General features: G+C 43.3%; 1 protein-coding gene across 1 annotated transcript in view; it reads right to left on the bottom strand.

Moving 5' to 3' along the window:
* WNT7A (wingless-type MMTV integration site family, member 7A) overlaps positions 1 to 15,313 on the bottom strand; it is a 34,231-nt gene extending 18,918 nt beyond the window's left edge. The window contains exons 1-2 of the mRNA XM_010584408.1: positions 15,094 to 15,313; positions 3,141 to 3,412 (exon numbers count right to left, since the gene is read on the bottom strand). Of these exons, the coding sequence (XP_010582710.1) occupies positions 3,141 to 3,412; positions 15,094 to 15,190 (369 nt within the window). The 5' untranslated portion in view covers positions 15,191 to 15,313. The remainder of the gene's footprint in view (positions 1 to 3,140; positions 3,413 to 15,093) is intronic.
* Between the last annotated feature and the right edge of the window lie 294 nt (positions 15,314 to 15,607).

Genomic DNA, 15,607 nt, shown 5'->3' with positions numbered 1-15,607 from the left:
CGTTTCACAGAGGCTGATCTCGGGTGGGAGTGCTTCTCGCTGCATCCCGGGTGTGCACACGAGTATTTTTCAAGCATTGCACTACCAAGGCTGTTGAGGAAAAGGAACATGGGTGTTCTTCGCCTATGCCCTCCACATTTGACACAGTCGATTTTCGGTTACTTCTAGAAAGAGCCGACAGATAATTGTACTATTGCTCTGACAGAGTCATGTATTCAGTAGGTTCAGAAAGACCGTTGTTGGCACCGCAGGAAGCAGAGAGACGGCTGCCTAGGTAAAACAAGACTATGGGAAGGTGGAAAGTCTTGAACTGAGATCTCCGAAAAGTCTGGATCAGGCTTTTCCTGGTGGTTCTCTGTTGGTTTATACCATGCAGTCCTACCTATTCTCAGTTTCCCTGGTCAGCCGAGCAGGCCTGCCTACTGCAGTGCAGTCTGTCATCTCCTGCTCACCAAGATGGAACAGATGAATTTACCAGTGATTCTTAAGAAGACAACTAGATAATAATATATGTATGATTTACTAGAGTGCACCCTGAATCACCTGCAGCTGGTGTCCTCCTAAAGAAGGACCTTCTCACAGGTCATTCATGAGCGCCCAGGCAAGTGGGCACAGCACACAGTGCAGTTTCACATTGCAAGACCAGAGAAGTAGAGGGGACTTCTGACTTTTGAACAGCATAGCAGTGCCTACAGGTGAAGATAACAAATCAATAAGAATTGAACATCTTTTTATTTTTGGAAGCCCAGTAGGTGCCAGTCTGTCTCCTAGGTGCATAAGTATCATCAAAAACCTAGCCAAAGGCAAGTAAACCTAGACAAGAATTTGTAGCCCAGAGGAAAGCCACCAAGAATAGATTGTGTGGAGGCTGATAAGATCCATATTGCTCCAAAAGGGAGAGTACCACCTCAAAACAAGACAGTCTTTGTTGTGAAAGGGTTAGGTTGTGAGAGACCTAGCTTGCCAAATACCCGTAATGGCCTCCCTCTGCCAATTGTCTTTAAATACTGTGATCTTTCACATAAGAGCAAAGCCTGAAAGGAATCTCTCTAGCAAAAACATCATTTATTCATTCTCTACAGGATGGTGGAGTAACATGCCTCTTCTCAGTAATGTTACTCTTTCTCTCCCCTGAAGATTTCAAACAGAGATTTGTTCGAACAAAGATCAGTAATTTTGCTCTGTAAGAGATGCAGGAAGAAGCGTAGAAATATCTCTAGATCAGAACAGTTCCTGAGCCTGCTGGAGGAATGGCAGATCGCCAGAGATAGCACACACCACTGTTCTCCCAGTTAACAATGCGTAGAGCTGAATCTTCCAGGCATAATCTTTTAGGACAGCAAATTGTGCACATACAGGTGAGATGCACAAAGACCTCATGTCCTCAAGGGGAGGCTGCTCCCACAGGCCAGCTCCAGGACCAACGGCCCTCCTCCTCTAGCCTAGGTCCATACCTGGGTGATAATGGAGACAAAAAATGCAACTTCTTTTTTTGTCCATGTCTTTGAGCTTTGCCTTGGAAAAAAATTCCTAGGCAGTAGCCAGTTCCATCTATGTTTGCAGTCCTCTGTAGGCTGGTATGTCATTTCTTGGGACTCTTTTACTGCCAGCACCTATCAAATAAAAGCAGACCTTTCAAGGAAGTAGCTTTCCCACAAAGGTGAAACTCCTCTGCTATTTTTTATTTCAGTGGATTTGTGCTCGTGTAACAGAGCAGACTGTGGGCCTTGGTGTTTTACCAGGCTTTTCAGTATGTGCCTTCATGCTACCAGAAGCCAAGTAATAAAGATCTCAGATCATTTGTTTAGCAAATATTAATGGTTAGTCCTTGAGTTATTCTCAGAATTCAGTGTTCATTTTGCTAGTATTCTGAAGTACCATGTTTGCACTAGACAGCCGGACGCAGGCATCGGGCTACTAGACAGAGTAAAACCATAATCTCACCTGTAAAACTACTGCAGTAGCAATAAATAAAAGAAGGGTTAGGCTTTTGTTTGGGGTGGAAATGACTTCTCTTCAATACAATCTGCTTGGCTCCAGCATAAGTGGAGATGTCTCAGAGCCTACAGGTAATTACCAGAACAAAAATAGTATCCACAAATTAACTGCTGTTCCTAACTTCCTTCTCCCATTTGCTTCTAAGTCACACTAACATAATGCTAAAATCAGTACTAATGCACAGGAGTGCAAACAGTGGAGAAGGTAAAATAGAGAGCTAAGAAAGCAAGAAGATTTACATTCATTCCATAAGATGTGATCAGCAAAACGTGACTCCCGTATGGAAAGCAGCACTGGACTGCACCTGCACGCGGCTGTATGGGGAGCACATGGACATCCCAGGCTGTTCCTAGCCGGTGTAAATCAGAGCCCCTCCACCACTGAGACCGCTCTGAGGTCTCTGGGAAACGCCTGACGTGCAAGGATCTGAGGAGCACAGATCAGATTGGGTCTTGCATCTGCAACGGCTGCCACTGACAAACAGAAAACTGGCCAAGTGCAGCAAACGGCGAAGGCAGAAACGCAGGGCACTCGGTGCCCAGGATCCCAGGGAACGTGTGTGTTGGAAGCTGCTGAACTCCCGTCTTCCCGCACGCTGGTTCTGCAGTAGCTGCTTTCAGCTACCCAGTCCCAAAGAATGGGAAGGGGGCGGGAAGCTTGCTGTGCAAAATGAGAAACCAAATCCATATCATGGTGTAACAGTGAGTCAGCCTGTGGTCTTTTTGCTAAAGTATTTTTCTCCTCGTAGAGGTAGTCCTCGCACAAAGAGCAAGGTTTAAACAGTTGGGTTGAAAATGATCCCTTTTCAAATGAGTGCGAAGTTCATGTCTGAACCTGACGAGAATCCCATTTACCCACACAGTAGCAGGCGAGCTTTTTATCATAAGTACCATTTGACTTTCCAGATAAAATGTTTGTTTGCTTTTTTCTTTTTACAGCTGTAAAGAGTAACATTTAGACAAATGTTTGATGGACAGATGGTCCAACGAGCTTGTATAACTTGCAAAGGTGCCTACTTGTCTACTGTAAAATGAGGTTAGCACTAAAGCGTGCTGCAGTTCTCATGCACTGTACGTGATCTAAGCCCACCTCCAACCCTCGGCCGGAGCTGGCCGCGTCTGGGGGAGGGCAGAGGCACTTACCTTCCGCCCGGCCTCGTTGTTGTGCAGGTTCATGAGCGTCCTTGCATTTTGCTTAATCTCCCGGGCATCCACAAACACTTTGGCGAATCCTATTCCGTATCTGATGTCAGCAGAGCAGCCTCCCCATTTCCATCCTTCCTCTTTATGGTACTGTCCTTGTTTTTCTTTGTCACAACCACAGTCACTCAGGTTGCCCTGTGTACAGGCAGCCGTAATTGCATGTGCTACTCCAGCAGCAATGATGGCATACGTGAACGCTGCTTCTCTGCTACCTGAAATTAAAACAGTGCCGTAAATACATTATACAACATGGTGACATTAGTTAGAAATAGATAGGCAAGTTCCTGCGGTGCGAACATCAGAAGGCTATTATTAGAAGTGCTGTAAATCTGCAGGCATAAGCAGGTCTCTACTCTTCTAAGTATTGATTTTTGTGGATGTTCACTCTCTAAAATGATAGCTCTCCATGAGGTAGTAGGAGATAAAGTATTATTTAGGCAACTTCCTATATATATATCTCCAGATAGTATTAGTAGTAGTCAAACTAAACTTTTAATAGCAAAAGGGTGGGGTGGCAAATGCTCTAGCTCAAAAAAAAAGAAGAAAAAATAGGTGGAATTGGGGGTGAGATTGCTAAAACATCCATATTCAACTTACTAAAAAATCAGGAACTTAATTCTACACTAAAAGGTATTTTTACAGGAAAACCACCTCTGCTAGAAATCTTGTTCTGAAAATATTTTAGCTGAACTGGAACATTTTTTTCACATTGTAGGTGTCACAAAGTTTTTAACACGGACATTTGTGCAAACTCAGTGAAATAAGTTTTGGGTTGAATTTCAAAATTTCTCACAGGATGGAAAAAAATCCTGGCCTGTTGTAGGTACCATGACTAAAGCAAGGCAAAGTAACAGCCTCACCAGAGGGCTCTGAGGAAGAGGTTAAGCCAGTATTATTTTGTGCAGTGTGGCTATAATGACAGGCCTCTCTTTGTCTGGGGGTGTTCTCACTTTAAATTTATGATTTAATTTATCTTCTCGAAGCTTTCTTGCATTCTGGTGTGTGGATTTCCCATGTGTGGATCCTATGGGATCTGCGAGGCTTTTGGAACCAGGGGCCACATGAACGCATAAGGAGGTTTGCAGAGGTTGCCCATCTATATCAAACAGCCCTTTAAAAATTCTTGGATCTCCCAAACTAAGAACTTACCCCTACTCTTACTTCTCCAATGACAAAATGTACCCTTGCATCAATAGGATCAGAATCAGGCTCTTCATTAGGAGAGGGCAGATGGGAAGATCAGCTTCCCTTGTCCAAACACCTGCCAGTGAAGTTCTGGCAGACCTCAACTGCTGGCAATAGTTTATTATACATGAAACAAGTACATCTCTGCTGTTTATTGGATTTCACAAAAAAATAATCACTAGGGAAAGAAATCTTACAAGCACTTCATTGTCAGCTACATCCCTCTTACATATATGATCTAGATTTCTGTAGTTGTCACTAAATGGTTCTTTTAATGAAAAATACTCAATTCCTTATGGCAAGGAAGTAAAATGGAAAACAAGATAACATAATCAAAATCTGTTAATAGGCAACTTCGTGCCCTTTTATTAGCATAGGCAATATTCCCATTGATACTGCCATGCACTGTGTTTATTGAGGAACTTGTAGTCAAGTATCAGACTTCCTCAAAGGATTTCTTGTTTTCCCTTATTTAAAAAAAGAAAAACCATAAAATGTTGAATTGTTATGACTGTGGACTTTGCAGATGAGGCTTTCTAGAACTAGTGGCTTTTTATGAAAATCTGAATGTTGGACAGAAATCCCAGGCTTTGGGTGTTTTTGGAGTTGTGCTCTCAGTGCCTCTCTGCGGCCACGTGGGGAGGCCAGAGGAGGCAGGTGGAAGTGGGGTCCCACTCCAGAGTGAATCCACGAGGACCAGCCAGGGCATCTTTCTAGTTCCTTCTCCAGTTTATCCTCAACAATATCCTCACTATTTCAAGTACGACACTATGAGAAACACACTGATAAACAGGAGAAGGTACAATAAGAAGTCCCAGTTTCTCTGGCCAGAGGGGAGCAATGCATTACACCAGATTTCTGTTTCATGAAGCAGCAAATGAGACATCATCAAAAAATATTTTGAGTTGAAATTTGTGTGTAGTTCTGTTTTTCCTTTGGTTGGATGATTTCTGATCTAGCACAAGTGGTTTTCAAGATCTAGAATAAAAAACACTGCGATATTTTTATCTGACACACTCAACATTGTAAAGACTAAGCAGTTCTTTTGCTTCTTAGAGGGGAGAAAAATGTAACGCAGAGACTATAAAACTAGCACAAGCAGAATCAGAATCCAACGTCAAGCTTGATCATAAAACATGTTACACAAATTAAGTTATTTTATAAGTTTGTCTTGTTTGGGAGAAAAGTTTAGCAGCTTTTTAAAACTAAAAGTTAGGAGATTACAAGGTAAACAAAGCAAGCGTCTGGAGGAATTGATCCAGGTAGGACGTCCCTCAGTACTTGTGCAGTATTGATAAAATGGCACAGGCTTGTCACGTCTGCATCACACCGTCCCTGTTTTCCATAAATGATTCACTTTTTAAAGCTTCATTACCCTTGTCCAGCTCATAGAAATGTCAGCGTACAGGGTAGGGGTAAGCTTAGTTCATTTTGAGCCTCTTCTGTGGCAGTGCTTTAGATACTAAAACAGTGTAATAGGGGGGTTGTAACCAAATGGGATAACATGAGTACATGTATTTTCCTGCCACATTTAAATAGCAAATACTACTCCTCTACTTCTGATTTCAGCAGACAGTTGAAATGCCTGGAGGATCTCAGAGGGAAACACTGCTTTAACAAGGTACGCTCAGGCAGCTGCTCCTTGCAGGCAACGGTTTGTTTCCTCTGTGCTTCTGCTGATGCTCTAGAGCAGGCTGACCAAGTACGTACTGCTCCATAGTCAGTCTAATCTGAAAATACGGGTTAGGTTGAAAGGCGCGACCCCATCACTTCTGGATTTCCAAAGATGAACAATTTGGAAAATGACCTGATATGATCCTCCTTTATTTTCTCTCTTGTCTACTTTTCAGCCTATGCTTTTTATGTGCATCTGACGGCCAACTTATACCTGTGCCTTACTTTCGCTCTGAAAATCTAGTAGTAAAAGATTCAGGATCTTAGCATTAGAACAAGGTCAGCCTTTGATATCAACACAATACTGAGACTCTCTCGTATTTAAGCTGTAGGTGATGGTGACTGTAGCATCACAAAATATTTCATAGGTGGGAACAGCACTTCTGGTTCAGGAGGACAAAGAAAGTCAGCAAAGCAGGAGAAGATGGTACAAAATACAGGGTAAGGAAAGAACAGAACTGGCAGCAATGCATCACACCATGTGAGACACAGAGCCCACTTCAGCTAATGACCAGAATAAGCAAAACACTTCTTTCCTAGCAAAAATAGATAGTTAATCAGTAGGCTGATAGTAACATCAACGGTTTCACTCTTCCATATAATCGAACACAGTGAGGAAAATCCTAATCTGCAGTCATTACCTTCTCTAGATAGCTAGAAAGATCAGACGGTAGCTGGAAGAGTAAACTAGTATGTTTTCAGCAGAGATCAGAAAAGACCTTTTGGAGAGAGTTTAAATAAAATGAACTCATTGGCATAGCCTACTCAAACTGTCTCTTGAACAATTTTCTGACCCATTTGCTAGACACATTGGGTGGAGACCCAGGAATTAAATCTTCTTGCAGACAATTCCCACTGAATCAATCCTTAATCTGCAACTGGACTCAAATCTATGATTTATTTTTTTTAATATTTGAAAAAAAAAAGTAAAAATTTAATTTAAAAAATGCATATAATGAACAAATCAGTTGATCTTCGTGGGAAGATTGGTGCAAATCGTGATCCCAGATGCTGGGTCAACTTAAGAGGTTTTTGTAGAGGCTTTTCCAGCCAGTGACTTGCAAGGGTGCACATAAAACCACTTGTGATGAGTAAACTGGCAAAAAAAAGCACGACAGCTGCCTCCTGAGACCTACAGGAGTTCTGGAGAAAGGTGGAGAGTTAGCTATATGTGTACAAGAATTGTAAGCTGTCCTTTCAGCTCCCGAATGACACGTTCTTCTCATTGTCTCGAATAAGCGAAGGCTAAACACACACCAGAGCTGAACTCCAAGCATTAGAAACTTCAGGAAAGGATCTGGCAGTCTGTCAGAGGTTGCTCTGGTCATTTACAAGGCCGGTGATCCAACAGGGCCGTCTATCCATGGCAGCATTTCCAGGTATAACCGCTGTAATACCGTAAGGGATGTTCAAGCTCAGTGCGGATGCGCTGGGGCTGGTGGGGAGAGGGGAGAGGGGAGGCAGCCCCCGCTCCCGACCCCACCAGTGCCACCCACCAGCACCCGGCCTGGAATTGGGGTGTGGGCATCGATGTCTGCCTGGGTCTGCTCCCCCCATCCAGACCTGGGGCTGTCCTCCATCTAAACAAGCGCTTCAGTGCTGTATGAACACAGGGGCTTTTCCTCATGTGTCGGACGTAAGTATCTCCCCGCTCTTTCTATTTTTCCCAGAATTCAATAAGGCATGCAGTGTGTTGCGGCTCCATTTGCTTTGATGGCAGATAGCTTGGCATCCACGGCTTCCAAGCTTTCTGTAGCTCCGCTCTGCTGATGCAAATCATCCTCCAAAGCACCGGAGTCCTGTCTTTAGACCCTTCACTGGGCACCACACAGCAATCCCAAGCTGCCTTTAACTTTGTCTCTGAGCTCTGCAGAGTCAACCACCACCACGGAGTGTCAGATGTCATAAAGGGAAGCACTAAGATTATCACAGGTAAGTGCAAACATAAATATTACCAGCACGGGTGGCTGTCCTAACACTGAGCATAATTATATACAACTCATGTATATCTTGGAGCATTAATCCTGCAAACGCTCACATGCATGTCTTTGCTTTTGTGTATAAATGTTCCTGAGACTGGGCTATGGCTGATCAGCAAGTAGCCTGCCTGTGTATCAGCTGCAAAGAGTGGTCTGCATTCTGGTTTTAATTGAGCTAACTGAAGTTTAATCTTAAAATGTGAACAGTTTGTAAAAAGCTTCGTTCACACTGATTAGAAATGAGAACTTGGTTTTAAAAAGAAGCACAATACCTTGATGTTGCATGGGAAACAGGACCTAAGCCTGCAAGATACAGAGTGGATTTACTTGCAGGAAGCCGGTAGGTGCTCAGCAGTTCGGTACCTCTCAGGATCTAAGTATGTTTCTAAATAGCTTGGCCCGCCCTACCAGTCCACCTCATAAATTGACTAAGCTGTGAAATAAAAAAGACAAATTTCTATTTATCTCACTGGAAAACATGGGTTGTATTTTCTGCTATTTAAAGCCAAAGGGTCAGAGAGGGAGTTATCTGCAGTGACATGAGCTGAAATATGATTGTGAAAATATAAAGATGGAAAATACAACGTACCTTGCCAATTATGTGCCGTAGCTAACATTACTTCACATCTCTCTATAGAGGTCATAACTTACAGCTAGGAAAAATGAAGAACAGAACTCATCCTCTGCCTACTTAGGGGTGTGCCTTCTCTTTCCTTGGTAGACTATGTATGGCCTTGCAGGTTTCTTTATTTTTATCTTTCTTTAGCCTAGCATGTGTGATTAATAAAAATAGTAGCTAAAAAAAATCATTTACGTATCCCCCTCCTATTTTTCTTCCCCCTTCTGTAATGGTTCAAAGTTTTGAGGGGTTTGGTGCCTTAAAATATTGTACTGACTTGAAATGAAAAAGACAGTTCCCTGTAAGTCAGCAGCATGTTCTTTGTGAAGATTAGTACCAATAAATAAAATAAGTAGAGCTGCTCTAAGAGGCATTTGAGACTTTGGGGAGTTTAGTCACTGCCCACTTTCACAAGCTAAAGTTTGTTTCCTCAACACGTGAAATTCTTGGAGACGAAACACTCCAGGTACAGTGATTATTTTTGAAAATACCCTCTTGAAATTTAGAAAGTTACTACTCAAAGCATGTGCATTACCAAAACCACAGCTGGTATTTTGGAGTTCAAACAACAGTTTCCCCTTTTCAGATGACTCTGATCCCTCCACACCACTGCCTTTAGAAAATGCCACGTACTGACCCTGCGATAGAAGATAGCTCTTCTACCTTTCTGATGAAATGTAATCTTTTTGTTTCTCTGAGACATGTACTCACAAGACACATCTGAAGGCAGGTATGAAAACCTTCTGATGGGAATTCCAACTGCAGTGACCTTGGGGCAATGTTTTATCTTACTGTGACAGTCCCTGCTGAGAAAGATTGACTTTTTGGCATAAAACAGCATGCTGGGTTTTGGATGTTCAGGCCATATTTCAGCCTGGCCTCCGTTTTGCCTGCAAATAACTGTTCTCGTGCAAGATACTGACATTAAAAACTGGTTGTAAGGGCTGGAAACTTAGCACAGAAATGCACATTCTGACCTTGCTTGAGTAGATAGCAAGACTCCTGTTAATTACAATATTTCTTTTCTCTATATCTCGGGGGGTTCACAACATCACTGGTTCAGAAAACAGAGTATTTATCAATCTTTCTTCTAAGTATTGACCACACTGAATAGTGCAGCAGCACTTAGAACCTAGTTTCCCCACAGACTTGTGCAGGTAATCTTCCATGCAATATAAAAACAGCAAGCATTTTCATTATGATCTACCAGTGGTTATTTACTTGGTCTGTTATTTTGTAATTCAAGAATCAAGTTTTACTCTATTGTTTTTCTTTTAACTCTACCAGACCAGTTAGGAGAATGAGCTAGATCTTGTTCTCTTTTGCATACTAGCGAAAGAGATAGTTCCTGATAGCTACTGAACAAGCAAGTTAAGAGTTTGGCTTGTAAGATAGTTGTCATTTGTTTCAATAGGCAAGAGTGGGAATGTCCCCTCTTCCTTTACATTGTTGAAGCCGTAGAAGAAAAGTGTGTTTTAATATATGGAAACTAAATTACTGCTAAATTCAGTCCAATGGGCAGTGTAGAGCTAACAGTGTACTGTATAAAGGAAAGCTAACAGCCTCTCCTGTTTTAATGTGTACATCTAGGTACGTCTGTAATGATCCCTGAGTCAAAGGCATTGTGCACAATGTACGTAGGTACTGAGCTGGCCCGCTACGCTTAAAAGTTTTAAGACCGGTTTGTCCATGTGGATTCTTGTTTTGATTTCAGCTTTCCTTATTCACATAAGTAATGTCAGATGGATAAAGGTATCGGTGTGATTATACTGAAACATTTTTCAGTGTAAAAGAAACCAAAGAATTGATGCATTTTAGAAAGACCAGGATGAAAACTTGGTTGAAACCAGTTTTGCTGTAATGCTCTTCGGAGACCCACTACATGTCTTCATAGCCCTCAGCTGATTCCCTCTATCCTCTCCCATGCAGGGTCCATGACAGCTTCTACAAGGCTGTAGTGCCTTTCTTTTCATAGATCTGCACTGAAATGAGTTTTCCATTTTGCTGTGTCACTTTGTAGAGATGCAGTCAAACAGCTGGTATTATCTTTACTTGGCAAGTCCCATTGAATAGTGGCAATGCTGCTCAGTTATGACAAAAGGACATAGTTTTTTGCTTTCGCCCTACGATGCCAATATGGCGCTGTCCTCCAGATACCATGAAATGTATGCATGTCCTACGGCAGTTATTTGAGCTAGTTACTCCTTGGCTTGTGATTATCACAAACAGCAAAGTCACTGTTGACTACCTGTTCACCAGGCTGCACACTGCAAAATGGGCTACTAAGGCACCTGTTGAAAAGCCTTCGCCATAGCACTTGCTCTTTCTGTGATCCATCAGAGCCCAAGTATGATTTTCAGAGTCTATCAAAGGCATGTCTGGTTGCTCAGATGTTTAGGCCTGAGACACATTTCACCTGAAGAGAGGTAGGCAGGAATTTTTTGGCCTATCCTGCTTTAAAACCTTGGTTTTGATTGTGGCTGTCTTCAGGAACAGAACTGCTGACCACTGTAAACAAGTATGTTTGTTTTTAAAAGTGTCCATAATTGCAGCATTGCGTCATCTCCACGGTTATTTTAAAAATTCTCTTTGTGACTTTACATTATTAATAAAGTGTCTACAGAATTGTCTAGAAAAAAAATCCTTGTGTTGATCTTGATTGCGACTTTATCGTTTCCTGTCTTAAATGGACTAAGTCCTCAGCTGGAGTAAACTGATGTCACTTTTACTCTGTTATTTCACTTCATGTTATTGGCACTACTGTCACCAGCTCTCATGGAAAGATATCCACAGTATGTCAGTAGGGAAGAATCTCACTTTTGAAGGACAAACTAGGTAAAATGACACAAGAAACAGCGAGTATATGCTGTGCACTGGCTGGGAGCATGCTATAACAAGCTGGAAGCTCAAGCCTGTGATCACAAATACACCGTATGAAGCATGGATGAATTTAAATGGTTGCTTACTATAACTCTACAGCTAAATTATCACTAGAAGACGGATTATATGTGAGTTTGTTAAAATACAGGTACACACATGCTACAGATCAGAACAGGAAAATTTTGTTTGATGCTTTCCTTCTACTGACTTCAAAGTGTTTCACCAAGGCCAGTATCCCTGTTGCCATTTTAAAAATAGGAAAGGAGAAGCACAGAGGAGAGTGCCACGGTCCCTCAGCCACACAACAGCACAGCCACGAGGAGAACTTAGGCCTCCTGCACTACCCTGCAGTGTCAACAAGAGAATTTAAATAATCTGGGTACATTTGCATAACATTCATAAAACAGATTACCCAGTAAAGGTGAAAGTAATGAAACCTGGTTTTGAAGAGATTTAGTTCGGTGTGCCATCAAAACCATGGGTTGGGAAATAGTTCACAAGAATCTGTGGTATCCAAGGGAACTTATTTGTATGGACTAACACACGCAAATCCTATTAGCATAAGAGTTACTTAAGCACATCCTCCCAAATTGATATTAGACTTCACTCGCTGCACGCGTTCGGCAGTGCAGTGGCAAGGCGAGCCACATTACTGTCATTCTGAAGTCATATCCTAATCATAGAGCGAGTACATCAGTGCCACTCCAGAGGCAGAGCGAAGCCTCTAATCGGGAACGCGGAATGAGGTCATGTGTGGCCCACTGACTTTATTGCAAGCAGCAAGACAAAGGTGCCCCGTGTACCTCTGAGGTAATAACTTTAAGGATGCAATTGGCCGAGAAATATAATCAGCCTTTGAATACTATAAAAGGTACTAATGTACTAGTCGCTGTTGGAATAGTATTTTGTAATACACCCCATGCCAAAGAACTGAGAATCTAGAGCTGTTGCTGCTAATTAAAAAAGCTACAAGGGTGCAGTATCTTTGCCCTAATGTTAACCTGGATCGTTCTTGTGCACAGTGACCTTAAAATACGTCCTATAGGGTATACGGTCCTTCGTGTCACACATCTCTCTCTCCTGTTTAGCGTAAGGCACACAGGCCTGATCTCCTGTCTGTGGGCACCAAATTTGACTTAGGGCTTTATGGCACAAAGGTTTTATCCTTTTTAACCAGAGCGAAATATTAGCCTTTATTTCTCTGAACGGTAACCTAGAGCACACCCCAATACAGAGATATTAGGGAAAGAGAGAGAAATGTAGGGAACAGATGCTTTTTCCTTACAGCTGTAGAAAGATGAGCTGTGTCAGATATTCTAGGTTTCTCTACTTGCTGATAGGGAATAAGCAGAAGAACGAGGAGACAACCTGAGCAGGAGTGGTTACGTTATAATATTTCATGGTGTTTGAGAGCCTAAGTATTTTTATCCTTGAGACACCGTGCATGTCTTGTGTGCAAGTAAAATTCAACATTGCAGTTTTCAAACCTGCATAATTTTTATCCAAATTCATTTTCAAATATAAATGTATAACCTGTTTAAATTTTAAGTTTTTGGTTATTCTTTAAATGAGTTTTATAATTTGGATGCCATTCAACACTTGACTGTGTTCCGAAACCAGCGATGAATTTGCCCTATCCATCTTAGCCTCGTAATGGATAGATAGAACGTATTAAGAGTTATCACCTCAAAGACAGATCAAAGTCTACTTCCTTTAATATTGACTTTCTTTAAAAGGACCTAAATATAACCCGCTAGCTAAATAATTCAATTTTGGGAGGGGGGGGGGAACTGAGTGCATGTTTATACAATAGACCACAATAACTCTGCAGTTTTATGATTTGTTGGAGAAGAAGAAATCCTTCTCACATTTTCTGTTTAAGGAAATGTTACTCTTAGACTAAATGAGCCCAAACCTGTCAGCCATCCAAATGGACTCTTCACTGACATAAGTGGCAAACACTTGCATGGATCACTGACAGGAACAGCTCAGCTCAAGGAATAGAAACAATGAGCTAATCTGAATAAATGGTCCATTTTCAGATGTTTCACAATGTCGTGCAGGGTGGTTTTTACATTCCCTACTTGACTCACTCTGTTTGATTATCAAAGGTGTTGAAAGATTGGTAACTCACACGGGGCTTTCAAATTTAGTTGTCTTGTTCTCTTTCTGTTCTTTCCTTAAATATCTCTTAAGTTTTGGAAAATACGCACGTTGGCGTGCACACATGTGATAAAATATATGTTCAGTTAATGCCAGGCGTTCTCGGGAGTTCCAAAGCAGAGTGGCAAGGCTGTATCTCTGTGTTTCAGGAGAATGCAAGGAATGAGGTACTAGGGACGTATCCTGTCCGTATATGACTAAACGGTGCCTGGAGCCAGTCCAGTCCAGAGGGTTTCCCAGCAAGCTAGAAGCCAGGGCACAGCTGCTGTATGACTGCTTGGGGCTCTTCTAGCTTCTGTTCTCAGTCACTTCTCCCATTCTCATTAAATATCCATGTTTTCTATCACGCTAAGCATTGTTTGATGGGTTTTCAGTTTTTGCATCTACATTTTGGGTGGGGAGGAGGCACAAAGGCCTCAAGGCTGGAAACCATAGATCCCAACTTCAACTTCTGGATGCGGACTGCTGTACTGCGAGTGATTAGCTTTCAATAATGGCTCTAAAAATGGCTATACCTGTATTTGGAAAACACTTTTCCTCAGTCTTTGTATCTTAAGTGCTGTGGAATCAACAAACACTGAGGTAAGCTCCACTACAACGTGTTTTGCAGCACAGGGTTAACCTCAGCTCTGTTTCCCCAGGTATTTGTGTTTGTCATTATAAATGCTGCTTTAGTTAAGAATTTTGATGTGTTTTGTACTGTTGCGATAACTGAAAAAAAAATGGAAACTGGAAATGGGATCTTCTGCCTGTTGACAGGAACGGTTTTTGTAAATGCCCTGACATCTCAAACCAGAACACACCCGTTCTTTCTGGTGAGAGAGAGGGCACTAGGTGTAGTTGCTCTAGAATAACTAACTGTTCTCTGTGGTGGAAATCTCTAACAATGAGACCGATTGCTGGACCTTGGTCCTAAGGGGAGCGAACATCAGGCCAGTATCACCAGGTGCCTGCACCCCAGAAGCGTCATTCTAAGCCCACTCAGCATTCGGTCTCTGACCACTACCTGTAACCAGAACCAAACACCTTTTTCACATCCCTAAGTACACGAATAAGGCTGCTGTCCTGAGCGCACAAACGGAAAACCTTTCAGAAAGGATCTGTGGGAGCAGGACAGTGGTGGAAGCTAACGCATGGGGAAGTGCTTTCCTGAACGCGGCAGGGGCCACGGCAGGTACCCTGCGAGGAGGAAGCACGGGTGCCAGTCACGTTGGTAACAGCAGCCACAGCGTCCAGGTGAACTCGCCGAAGGTGACGGTCCTGCCCTGGCTGGCACAAGCTATGCAAGCCAGCCAGTCTTTCTCAGCGCCAACCCCGTGAGACTCCCCGTGTGCCCCCCTTTGGTGTCGTGTGGGTGGGGGGCCGGTCGGTAGCGAGCAGAGAGGCAACGTACCCACTTTCAGCTCCTTCCCGAAGACGGTCCTCTCTCCCAGGGCTGAGCAGTTCCAGCGCCCGTTGCGAAACTGGAACTGGCACTCGTTGATGCCCATCTGGGACCCTTCCCCGATGACGATAATAGCGTCGGGCCTGCTCTGGCAGATCGCCCGCTGCCGGGGGGCGAGACCCGGGATCTTGTTGCAGATGATGCTGGCTCCCAGGGCCACCACAGAGGAAAAACCCCTGCAACGACAAGACACCGGGGGCGGCTGGGGGGAGGCTGGTCCCGCCGGCGGCCGCAGCGCCCCGCCGCCTCCCCGCGCCGCAGGGCCCGGCTTTGGCAGGTGCCCCCGGAAAACACACGCCTTTCCCCCCGTCCCTTCCCTCTCCCCCTCTCCAGAGCCAAAGCAGAGATAAGGAACACGTGGGCTCCTGCCGAAACGGGACCCGACTTCCTCGTTCGTCAATTAAAGCGCGTGCAGCGGCGTTGCGTGTCCGGGCCACGCACGGCAGCGGCCCGCCAGGGTTTT

Source organism: Haliaeetus leucocephalus, unplaced genomic scaffold (genome assembly GCF_000737465.1).
Source record: "Haliaeetus leucocephalus isolate CR32 unplaced genomic scaffold, Haliaeetus_leucocephalus-4.0 Scaffold984, whole genome shotgun sequence".
NCBI classification, from domain to species: domain Eukaryota; kingdom Metazoa; phylum Chordata; class Aves; order Accipitriformes; family Accipitridae; genus Haliaeetus; species Haliaeetus leucocephalus.
Note: the sequence above shows the minus strand (reverse complement) of the source record. Positions and strands in the feature narration are given on the sequence as shown.